This window comes from Eutrigla gurnardus, assembly GCF_963514095.1.
Source record: "Eutrigla gurnardus genome assembly, chromosome: 7".
In the NCBI taxonomy this organism is placed as follows: Eukaryota; Metazoa; Chordata; class Actinopteri; order Perciformes; family Triglidae; genus Eutrigla; species Eutrigla gurnardus.
In genome coordinates, this window is record NC_139921.1 from 13,458,862 (window position 1) to 13,471,889 (window position 13,028).

Sequence of the window (13,028 nt, forward strand, 5' to 3'; positions counted from 1 at the left end):
TAATGAAATTATATATGCAGTAAGGCAATTAAAAAAAACATTGTCAAAACAAACTCACAAGTAAACTTGAATCAAGACTAATCAAGTATAAAAATATGCGTGAGAAAGAGACATCCAATTCAGAGTAAGTGACATCATGGCCTGATAAAACATTGTTTACAACAAGTGCACGTGTTGCACAATATGACAATATCCCATTCCACAGAGCCTAACATTCTTTTCAGAGGGAGCCAACAGATTATGCCCAATCGGAGCCTCTGCCTTCATCTCCATACATCAAGGACCCAAGTCTCACCATTCTGCCACCTCTAACTTAATTATCCACTGAGCTGTCAGATCTCACATTAAGCCCTAACTACCATGATAAACATGGCTGAGCCCTATACTGAGCAACAGTGTCTAAACTAATTGCATCCTCTTCTAAATATCGGCCTGGTCCTCAGGGGAATGAGTAGATAGACAACCAGTCACTTTTCACCAAAGAGACAACTGATGGATACCAATGATTTCCAAGTGGTGGAGGTGATGATGGGGGCAAGACATTATACATGCTTGAGAGAAACCTATTTTCTGGGAATAGTTTTCTTAATAGGAATGTGTTGATAAGAGATTTTGGGTACACTTTAAGCTATTCCTGTTATATGTGTGTCTTCCCTGCTGCAATAATGTAGGTGGGTGTTGTCTCTCACCGTGGCAACTATCCTCTTGACAGCAGTCGCGGACAGCTCCTCTCCTTTGGGCTGCTCAACCATTGTGACCCCCAGGTACTTGAGCTGGAACACCATGCCCTCCAGAAGGGTCTCCCTCGTGTCTGACCAGTTCTCTGGAAGCTCTGCAGATGAGAGAAATGTATTAGTGAGACTTCTGTTCTGCACATCAACAACCCCACTACTGGTACTGTAAGACATGTGTCAGTAGAGCACAGAGTTGTCTCAGCTGTATTGGCAGGAACACACCGGCCCAACCGTTGGACGTCTGAAGCGTTTGGAGAGGCTCGGACGAGGTCGGGAACACATATGTTTGGTGTGTACAGCTGCGTCGGAAGCTTTCGGAGCCGCGCGGACGTTGTCTGATCAGACTGAGCATGCGAAGGCTGAGGAGGTGGGCTGTTGGACGTCTGAGCCATTGGATACTCTGATTGGCGGTGTGCTAGCGAATCAGAGTATCCAATGGCGGTGTGTGGGCGGGGCGGAAGTGACGATGGTAAACTCCGTATTACTCGTTCCCTACTGAGACGACGTCTTCGTAAAATAATGAGCCCGAGAGCACACAACGCGAGTGTCACCCTAGCCAGAGTCATCTTTCCAGAAATGCCAAGTATTTTGTCCACAAAGGTCTTCTCGAGTCGAACGAATACTGAACCAAGACGTGTGTGCATTGTTTTTATCTGCACTCCGTTCCGTCATTTCCTGTTTTCCTGTTTTGGAGTACTGGCACGAGACTAGCGCCACCCACTGTTAAGGAGGCTTATTGCATCTCGCGCAAGTGCAGAACGTACACGCTGCTGTGGTGTCGGAAGCACGTCCAAGTGGTGTGTACAACGCAACTTTTCTGCCGAACGGGTCAGACGAGAGGCAACAGAGTGGGCGGAGAGTGGTCGGATAAGGCAGTTGGACGTCTGGGCGGTGTGTGGGGGCCTTAAGAAGCCAAACCACCTCATAATTTTTGGGTGTGTGTATGAGCACATACTTTTGCTATTCCTCTTTGCAGAAATACAAAAGCAAAAGGCTCTAATATAATGTATAAAGTACTCGCTAAAATACATTTTAAATATGTTAGCATACTGTACATATTGTGCTGTAGTTTTGTAATAATAATCTGGACTACTGGGCTGGTAAAATGAGGGAGAACCAGCATGCGAGGGCTGTGTATATTATTAGCTCCAGAAATGACTATCTCTGTGTTTTGTATAAAACAAGAAAGGTGTTGTTACAAAAAATAACATTAATAAAGAAAAATATAACTGAAAAGAAATCCTTTCAATTTTACTTTTTGATGTAAAATGTGAGCAAGGGTATCAGAAAATGCTGGTAAAATATCAAAGTGGCCGCTTCACTTACCGCAGCAAAATAAATTGAGTGGCTGTAGATTTTGAAACCCTTACACCATAGCTAACCCTGATATTATTTCCTTACTCCAGCTTTGTTTGGATTTGGAAAATAAGTCACAGCTTGGTAAAAAAAAAAAGAAAAGAAAAAAAAAGACAGTGTAAATATTTTTTTAATCACCCAGCAAACTAAATATATAGGGTCATTCCATGTCATTTCATCAAATTTCTGAAAATCTTCCCACCTGACCATCTCAGAATGTCCTGAAAAAATTCATGTACAAAGACACACTTGTTAATAGGACAAATCCAAAATATTAGGTAATATCACAGATATTAAGGCTCAAAAATGGAAGTAAACACATCTTTGCCCAACTTCAGAGCCATATTCCAAAAAACTGACAACAAGTATCAGGTCCAAACTTCAGCCTCAATTTGTCGCAGTGATTTTTTAAAATCCTGATATTGGTGGGGTTTTTGTGGACGTTTTTGGTACTGCATGTCCTAACAGCCTACTAGTAAACATCACAGGAGGGCAATTCAATTGTGTTTTTTACCATTTACCAAAGACTTACATGTGACTAAATGCTTCTGATAAATTAAGCCTTACTAAAACATTAAAATGTAGCACAGTTGTAGTTACAGAGGCAATAATCCTTGAATGTGAGTTAAACATGCTGAAAGCAGCTTTTAATGTCTTAAACCATGAACAAACATTTTGTCATACTTTAAGTACATACATTACACAACCAAATCAAATAATCTTAATTTGACCATAAAGATTTTACATTACAGTATAAAAGTCTCCAAAGTTTGATATTGAATAACAGTTTGTCTCTATGCTCACTATGAGACAATATGTGAGTTGTGTGTATGATCAGAAATGGTGGATAGGAAGTATCAGAGATGCTTCAGATGAAGATGTACTGGTTCAGTTCATGAACCCACATGGCCCTGCCAAGAGTTTCTACTGGCCAAGAAGAGAAGACATATGCAATGTCCCACTGCAGCATAGAATTGCAAGATTTGACGTTCCCTCTATAGAAACTGGGCGCATGTATGCCATCAAAAAAGATGAGCACAACAGAGCAGAGATGTACATTAGACAAATTGTAAAGTGACTGCCAAATTAATGAATGTGACTAAGGAATTGGATCTAAGATGAAAAATGTGTGATCCCTCATAGTGAGCATAGAGACAAACTGTTATTCAATATCAAACTTTGGAGACTTTTCTAATGTAATGTAAAATCTTTATGCTCAAATTAAGATTATTATTGTTTGTTGATTATTATTATTATTATTAATGTAACTCTCATCCAAGGACTTATTGCCTCTACAACTGTGCTACATTTTAATGTTTTCGTAAGGCTAAATTTATCAGTAGCATTTAGTCACATAAGTCTTTGGTAAATGGTAAAAAACACAATTGAATTGCCATGCTGTGATGTTTACTAGTAGGCTATTATGACATGCAGTACCAAAAATGGCCACAAAACCCCCACCAATATCAGGATTTTAAAAAATCACTGCGACAATGAGGCAAAACACCCTCCCGATTTTTTTATATGATTTTAACAAGAATATGATATATGACTCTGAAGTTGGGCAAAGATAACACATCTTTGCCCAACTTCAGAGTCATATTCCAAAAAACTTCCATTTTTAAGCCTCAATATCTGTGAAACTAATCATCTAAGAGAGACCATATTTTGTAGAATGTTTAAGCTTACACCAGAGATAGAGGCAGAAGTGATAGAAGTCTTTTATCTGCAAAACTGGGAGCTCAGCCACTCTTCAAATGTACTACTTTATTTCAACAAGCCACATTTTAAGTACCTACCATACTAGGTTATCATTGAGCTACACCCCTGATATTCCATGTCTGGAGGCTATTAGTAACAGATATACACTGTAGAAATTTTTAAGGCCACAGGTGAGATAGTTTTCCAGATATTGCTGTTAAAAATGGCTTTTCAGAGCATGGTGCCAAAAACCGTCTAAACTACCCTTCATTCAATGATGTTTCATGAGAAAACTGTTGACAGTAGAGACCTAATATTTTGGATTTGTCCTATTAACAAGTGTGTCTTTGTACTTTAATTTTTTCAGGACATTCTGAGATGGTCAGGTGGGAGGCATTTGATGAAATGACACGGAATTACCCTATACACTTGCAGCAGCTGCTTCACAGATAAAGTATTCAAGAGAAGACACTGTTACTGTGAAGCAGGGAGTCTTTCGAGGAAGGTTTAGGTTAGTTTTAGGTTTATGTGGTGAGCAGTTTTAACAGCTTTTTTGACCGCAGTTTTACAGCTTATCATAAGTGACCTGGGCCCTCATTTATAAAGCTTGCGTACGCACAAAACGGGGCTGGAAACGTGCGTACGCCACTTTCCACGCAAATGTTGTGATCTATAAAAACCAAACTTGACGGGAAAGTGTGCGTACCCGTAAGCAAACTCTGAGGCATGCGTACCAGTACGCACATTCTGGAGACTGGAAGGGAATCAGCAGTAAACGTGAGAAGAACTAAATATTTTTGATGACTCGCACACATTTAATTACACTATCATACGTTTGATCTGCGTTATCATGAGGAACTCCAGCAATGTTTTTGACGCTATTAATGAGTGATATTATTTTTCATATTAACACCTTCTTTTAAAATCTGACTTGTATCTTAAATCAAAATCATTTTGAATTAAAACTGCGAGCAGTGATAACGGGCCCTCGCATGGCACGTAACTCGGTTAGTGCTACGGCCGCCTGACGTGTCGGACCGCCTGGCCTTGCCACCGCCACGGGGCGGGTCGTCCCCGGCCACCGCCATGTTGCCAGTCGTCCCCGGGCGTCCCCGGCCACCGCCACGGCGCGGGTCGTCACCGGCCACCGCCACGGCTGGCGCCTGTCGTCCCCAGCCATCGCCACGGCGAGGGTCGTCCCCAGCCACCGCCACGGCGCTGGTTGTGGCTAGCCTGAATCGTCGCATCCATCACTGTGTCGTCACGCTCGACTGGGGTGCAAAGTTCCACGACACTGGGACCTTATACCGGTGTAAAAACATGACATTTTATGTCGCCACTAGGTGGCGCTCTGATTGTGAGTCAATATTGCAGTGCAGACGTGTTCAGGGTGGGACTCTCATCAAATTTGAGAAGTTTGAACATGATCAGACAATGCACATTGAAGTTATAACAGTTTAGAGTATTGTGGCGAAGCATGAAATTTGTCCATGTTCAGGGCGCCGTAATTGCGCTCCCGTAGGACTTTTGGAAGACCTTTCGATGATTTTTAATTGTCGAGGCCTCTAGAACAGGCTCACAAAGTTTGGTAGGAATCGGATCAACGGTGTAGGAGGAGTTCGTTAAAATACGAACCCTACAATTCGCTAAAATGGCGTAAAATGGCCCAAAATGGCTGATTTACTGTAGCGCCCCCGAGTGGTCAATTTTAATAAAACTTTCAGGATATGTTCCACGGACATAAGTCAATATATCCTGCAAGTTTCGTGATGATTGGGTTATATATTGTGGAGTTATGTCTATTGATTGCTAGAGCCCCGCCCCTCTGATGTTCATTGGCTAATAACTTCTGAAGGCAACAACCTTTTTCAACTCTTTTCATGCCACTTGCCCAGCTTGGTCTAATGATGAGGCACAGCAAATTTGGTGAGAATCGGATCTACGGTTTAGGAGAAATTAGCAAAAACGTGTTTTTCACAAAATTCAAAATGGCGGAAAAATTCGGTAGGCGGACTTTGGTGTCATAATGTAATTTTTTGTAGAGCATACTTGCCCGCACATGTCTACAAAATTTTATGTCAATCGGAGTTACGGTGTGAGAGGCTTGGCCTAAAAGGCTTGCGCGGCACGTTAGGTGGCGCTAGAGAGCAAGTTTTATGTGGCCAACTATGAAACCTTTAAAATATCAAATTTTTCGCCAGTCCCCATGGGCATGCAAATTTTTTTCAACTTCTGAATATGATAAGGCCCCCAAAAAGGCCGTCGAACTTGCGAAATAATAAAAAGAAGAATAATCCGTAAGGTTTCAATAGGGCTTCGCAGCCCGACGTTGTCGGCGCTCGGGCCCTAAATATTGAATCAGCGCTGTCACCGCAGGAGGAGACGGCCCAAATGCATGTAATACATACAATAAATATCCTCCATTAGATCACTGCAGAACACAGCGGGAATAACTAAATATTCTCCTTATTTATGTGCATATATCATCAACGCACATACATACAGCCATTAAGCCATCGTATACTTGTTACACTTTATCCTCGTTTTTAAACCACCAGAGCGCAGAGGAAATGCGCTATAATAAGTGCCACGCTCGTGCGCGCTCAGTCGTGGAGCGTGGAGAGCGCAACTTTACCGAACTTCAGGAGGCAGACTCCACCCAGCAAAGGTGGTAGAGTCCCCAGCATGATGAGCCTCGGCCCCCTGCCCGACTGGAGGGGTATCAACAGGGCGCAAGAATCCGTGAGGATGTTATGCGTTTGTAATATAAGGAAGACAACGATCAATGTTCATTGTAAACTTATTATTTTATTAATCACAGTGCGCGTTTGCCGTAGCTCATCTGCAACGTTGTTGATGGCGGTGATTGTGTCTCGCTGAAGTTGCAGGACGGCATCAGTGTGCACCCGACCGCTTGATGTGCCATGCGCCCGGGGTGCGCTGCTGCTTTGCGCCGGACCCGGACGCTGTGCCGAGGGCCCGTCACCCTCCTCACCATCACCCTCCTCACCGTCACCCTCCTCACGTCACCCTCCTCTGAGCCCAACGCTGCAGACTCTGGAAGGACAAAAACTATTTAACGTTTTGTTTTATATACAATAAAAGTTTAAAATCTGTTCACCCTTATACCTCTGGTCTGTGTCTCCCTCCTTTTCGGACACAATCCCCGTCAAAGTCACATCAAAATCAAACCTCCTCAAATACTCTAGCAATACATTAAATCCATGTTAGGAGCGGAAATAATTCATTTACCTTCAGATCACCGTCCGCTCCGTCCCACTGACGCCGTTGACTGCAGCAGGAATGTGTTGCCACTCGCACTGCGTCTTTTTCTTCATGATCCCGCTGCTGTGGCCACTAAATTAAATTATTTTCCGGGCATCCACCTCCCAAACAAGTGTCTCTTTCACCGTTTCTGAAAAGTTACGTTTCTTCGCTTTTTTCCTGACCTGTCGCCGTGATTCACCACACGGAAACGATTGCATGCCGGCTCATTAACATAGTAAAATGTGGGCGTGTACAGGGCGGGACTCAGGTAGCACACTTGTAGATGATCCTGTGATTTATAAAGGGAACATTGCGTACAGCTTGCGTGCGCACAGTTTTATAAATCTGATTTTTTTTATTGGCGCACGCAAACTTTGGCTTTTTGGCGTACGTACACTTTTAGTAAGGATCCTACGCACAGTTTTATAAATGAGGGCCCAGGTCAGGAAGTGATGTAGGTACTTATTTGCAATTTGAAATAAACATGTTTTCAAGGTTTTAAATTATGTGGGAAATATAGGTTAAGAGGAAAAACATGGCTACTTGACTATTTGCCAAAACTCATTTACAATCCTTCCAACTGCTGCCACTGTAGTTATTCAAAAAAAGATTATCTCCTTCAGCACGTACGAGACGATGATACTAATTCAGGTCTCAATATTGTAAATTCCGTCTGTACAATGAAACTTGAGGCCGGGCTTTTGATTTTTTCTTCAGAGGAATCGCAAGGTGAGCAGCTCAAGGCGATTTACTTCTCTTCACATTATATAAACAACATTTCAGTGTGAAAGTTCATACTGGTAGATGACAACTTTTTGTTTACCGTCTCTGGGCAGATTACACATGCTTCCTGTAGAACAATGGCATATAAACCAGATGTAACGTCAATATTGCGCTCTTGTCCTGTGGAGACCATTGATCTCTGTATGGAATTGAGCCCATTTGCAATCAGATTTCCACAACAAAAGTATGCATTGTCATGGAGATTTTTGGCTATTTTCTGAAAATGTATCTTAACAATCAGAAGAATAAGTCATAATAAACCCTGCTAGTGTTATACAGCTTTAGCTTTTATGATGAAATAGTTATTGATTAGCATTTCCAGGATAAATTGTATCATTTAAAAACTGACCAAAAAGACATCATGCAATAAAAGACATTTAGGGCTGTTCATTATTCATTTTAAAGGCGAGTCCACACCGGAAGAACTGCCCGACTCGCGTCGGTAAATGAAGTCGGGCTACTTAATATGGCCGACTCGAACAACGACATGGGCGGTTCACACCTACGGAATTACAGCCGACGCCATATGTTCCGCGCTTGCGCGATATGTATAGTCTCCAAAACAACAGGCGGCGCTAATCTGTATTGTGGGCCAAAAAACACGAAAACCGGAAGTAGCCGGTCCTCTCTAGACCATAACACAGAGCACGCTGTCCTCACCAGTCACTGTTGTCAGCAGAGTGAGGTTGTAGACTGTAGTTGTGATTACTCTCTGAACGGAAAAATCTAAAATGTTGGATGATGTCGATACGGAGACACTGGCCTTGTCAGCTCTCGCACTTATTCTTATGGAAGTGGAATTCGTATTCGATTCCACTGTTTATCTGGTATGTTTACCATCGTCACTTCCGGGCTTCACTGATTCGCTAGTCAAGCTGCTAGCCTCCACCAATCAGAATGGTAAAAGAATGACCTACTCGAATGGCGGATTATACATTTGAGTCGGCTGAAATGAACGCCGACGTGGGCCGATTCGAGCGACCACACCAAGTAGACTCATGTCACGGACGCGGACTCTCTCAAAGACGCCGATTTTCGATCCGGTGTGAACTCGGCTTAAGACACACTGGAGGGATTTTCAGACCTTTGATCAAGTTATTAATATGACCCCCCAAGGACAATTTATCAACTGAATATGTCACATCACAAATATTGAGTGACAAATGGTCAGGTATTAATATTTCACATCAAGAACATCGTGTGACTGTGCAAATGCATAAGTTAATAGTCATATAATATGAATGCCCCATCATAAGAGCACTACTAGATCCGATTAATTAAATTAATGTCAAAAGTGCGCTGATAGCTCTGTGGTAGAGTTATCGCCCCATGTACCGAGGCTCCCTGAAGCGGTCCTGGGTTTGAATCCGCCCTGCAGCCCTCTTTGAATGCATGTCGTCGCTCTGTCTCACCCCTTTTACTCTCACGCTGTCCTCCCGCAATAAAAGGCCAAAAATATAACTTTAAAAAATGAATATGTTGCTGAGATGTATTTTTATACTATATTTGAAATGTTGCTGTTTTCATGAGAAGAGGACCAACCCCCCCCCCCCCAGACTAAAAATTGTTGGGTGACCCATCCCTCAATCAGGTGTATTAAGACATAACCCCTCCGGTGGTCCATTCCATGAATACTGAGTGGTCCCTTAGTTCAACATGTTACAACTACACAATGCTATTCATCTGCTAAATAGCCAGGAGTCAGCCTAACCAAACCCATACTTAAGTAATGGGTGAATCTGGAGTGAAGACCCACTCTAAGGTCAAGGTCTTTGAGCTCCTAAGTGTGGGGAACACATCGGGCTTACATCCTCTACTGATCCTGTGGTTACATCAGTGTCTGGTGTGGAAGAAAACTCTTCAGGTCCAATTCTGTAGCTGGTTCAAATGAGGTTTAATCACTGACAGTGGAGAAAAGAAATTCACAGTGTGTCTATGAAGATCCAGTCTCTTGAATGGCTTGGCCGAGTTGGATTTATACAGAACATGCCAGACAACAAAAGGGAAGGCGTCATGAGTGGATTTGCATTGAATCAACACATGTCTCTCTGCAGAGGAAGAGACATCTGTTGATATCTACAAGGTGTGACTGTTCTCGAGAGAGCTAGACGATGTCACTACAGGGGTCACTCATCGGGCCTTGATCAATGTATTTGAGACAGAGACCATTCAGGAAGAGGGAAAGATCAAGGAGTCTTTTCATCAAGACGGCAAGGGTTAACACAATGGAAAACAGCTCAGCAGGACATTTGATGTTTAGAGAGAAAGGAACATTATACCAAAACCAAATAAGAAATGTAAGGTAACACAATTTCTTCTACACTGGATAAGTAACACCCTTGCTGTAATATAATCTGCGGCGAGGAATCATTAGCTCCTTTCACAACCTAAATCAAGTTATCAAGTGGTCCAAGTGGACTAAGAGTGTCAATTACGAGGTGCAGCCACTTAGGACATTTGCAGACAGTTACACAAATATGATAGGGATAGTGCTGGCTCAACCTCAGCCTGCATTTCTAACCTTTAGTACTAGCTCATGTATGTAAAAGCAACAGTAAACTGGAGTTGAGATTTTCAGTGTTTACAAAAACTAAAATTGCTGACAGATTGGCATCACTGAATTTCAACCATCTGTAAAAAGTGCTTTGAAAAATGCTCTGAGCGATTCAAGGCTTAGGAGAGATGTCATTAACATGACGCACTCAGTTGCAGCTGCAGGCTTGTGCTGGTCGAGCTGAAATATCAGAAGCAAGTCCCTGTACCTCAATTGCCCATACTAATGTTTGCAGGAGGAAAGTCTCTAGGGATGACCAGCAGTTCACCCTGACAGCAGAGTCTTAGGAATCCCTCATCCCCAGAGATCCTGAGGAAGCTAATGTGAGACTAGACAATGCAGATGTTGGGATATCTTCAGTCTGCCTGAAAAACGTGAGTAGATTAATATTATGCAAAGGAAAAACAATGAAATTTGAATGAGCAATGAAACAACAGCTTTCTTCACAAATGGATACAGTGACAGTTAAAATGAGCAACTCATGAGCCAAAGCTATTTTAAGACTGGTGCATATATCCACTGCTGCTTTGCATGGAATAATAATAAGGCATTTTCATGTTGGTCACATTTGCATTCACACAACCAAACCCTAACCAACACCATCAGCACCAGCCCCCTCTACGGAAGCTCTCTGCAGCTGCGCTGCTGATGAGAGCAAACTTCAAAAGGCTTCTCGGCTACGCTGGAGTTGTGGCTGGTCAGTGAGCGCTGCGGTGCTCGCCGGGGTGACACTGCCTGTAAATAAGCTGGAGAGAGCAGGCAATGGAGCGCGGATGTTTGCTGACAGGAATGAGATAGGATTGGGGGAACCAGGCAGAGGGCAGCAACTACTTCAGTGAGTGTAAGACGTGGAGTAGTCAGTTATCTTCATTCAAGGTATCATGTTGATAACGAACTGGTGGGGTTCAATCGGTCTTGTTCTGGTTCCTACTGTGCACGTCTTCACAGCGCCAGGTGCTTGCACCCAGATCCTTTGGAAAACTTTACATCTGACCAGCTCACCACCTCTAAAACACACAAACCACTACATAAATATTAACCACATTACAACAGACACGCTCATGCCTGACGAAAAAAATATAGAACAGTGAACAGGAAAAATAATAAATATCTACTGGTAGATGATGGGGGGTGAAAAAATGAGAATTTATCACTCCCAGCATCTGTCAACCTTGGATTAAGTCCCAGATGAGACTCTAATCTCATAAGGGAAAAACCTAGTTTAAATAAAGAACTTGTTACATAAGTAGTGACAGTCGTGGCTCTGTTGTTGGGCTTTAGTGTGTGTGAAAAAAAACAACAAAAAACATTGACCTAAAAGAAAACCCTAAAACACACTACATATACAAGTTGTTCAGGTAAGCTTGGACACATAGGATGCCAATATTCATGAACACACAGAGATGTAGAATCTGGTTCATTCCGTGTCATTTCATCAAATGCCTCCCACCTGACCATCTCAGAATGTCCTGAGAAAATTAAAGTACAAAGACACACTTGTTAATAGGACAAATCCAAAATATTAGGTCTCTACTGTCAACAGTTTTCTCATGAAACATCATTGAATGAAGGGTAGTTTAGACGGTTTTTGGCATCATACTCTGAAAAGCCATTTTTAAACAGCAATATCTGGAAAACTATCTCACCTGTGGCCTTCAAAATTTCTACAGTGTATATCTGTTGCTAATAGCCTCCAGACATGGAATATCAGGGGTGTAGCTCAATGATAACCTAGTATGGTAGGTAAAAAAGTACCTACCATATCTTACCTAGATTTGTTGAAATAAAGTAGTACATTTGAAGAGTGGCTGAGCTCCCATTTTTGCAGATAAAAGACTTCTATCACTTCTGCCTCTATCTCTGGTGTTAGCTTAAACATTCTACAAAATATAGTCTCTCTTAGATGATTAGTTTCACAGATATTGAGGCTTAATATGAGTCATATTCCAAAAAACTGACAACAAGTATCAGGTCCAAACTTACTTTTTTTGAAAGATCATATTCTTGTTAAAATCATTAAAAAATCGGGAGGGTGTTTTGCCTCATTTTGTCGCAGTGATTTTTTAAAATCCTGATATTGGTTGGGTTTTTGTGGCCGGTTTTGGTACTGCATGTCCTAACAGCCTACTAGTAAACATCACAGGAGGGCAATTCAATTGTGTTTTTTACCATTTACCAAAGACTTACATGTGACTAAATGCTACTGATAAATTTAGCCTTACGAAAACATTAAAATGTAGCACAGTTGTAGAGGCAATAAGTCCTTGGATGAGAGTTACATTAATAATAATAATAATAATAATCAACAAACAATAATAATCTTAATTTGAGCATAAAGATTTTACATTACATTAGAAAAGTCTCCAAAGTTTGATATTGAATAACAGCGTATATCTGTTACTAAAAGCCTCCAGACATGGAATATCAGGGGTGTAGCTCAATGATAACCTAGTATGGTAGGTACTTAAAATGAGGCTTGTCGAAATGAAGTAGCACATTTGAAGAGTGGCTGAGCCCCCATTTTTGCAGATAAAAGACTTCTATCACTTCTGCCTCTATCTCTGGTGTTAGCTTAAACATTCTACAAAACATGGTCTCTCTTAGATGATTAGTTTCACAGATATTAAGGCTCA

General features: G+C 41.9%; 1 protein-coding gene across 2 annotated transcripts in view; it reads right to left on the bottom strand.

The window, feature by feature from the left end:
* ldlrap1b (low density lipoprotein receptor adaptor protein 1b) overlaps positions 1-13,028 on the bottom strand; it is a 55,438-nt gene that overhangs the window by 24,576 nt on the left and 17,834 nt on the right. For both annotated transcript variants that reach the window (XM_084014056.1, XM_084014055.1), the window contains exon 2: positions 690-832. In XM_084014056.1, coding sequence (XP_083870182.1) covers positions 690-832 — 143 coding nt within the window. The remainder of the gene's footprint in view (positions 1-689; positions 833-13,028) is intronic.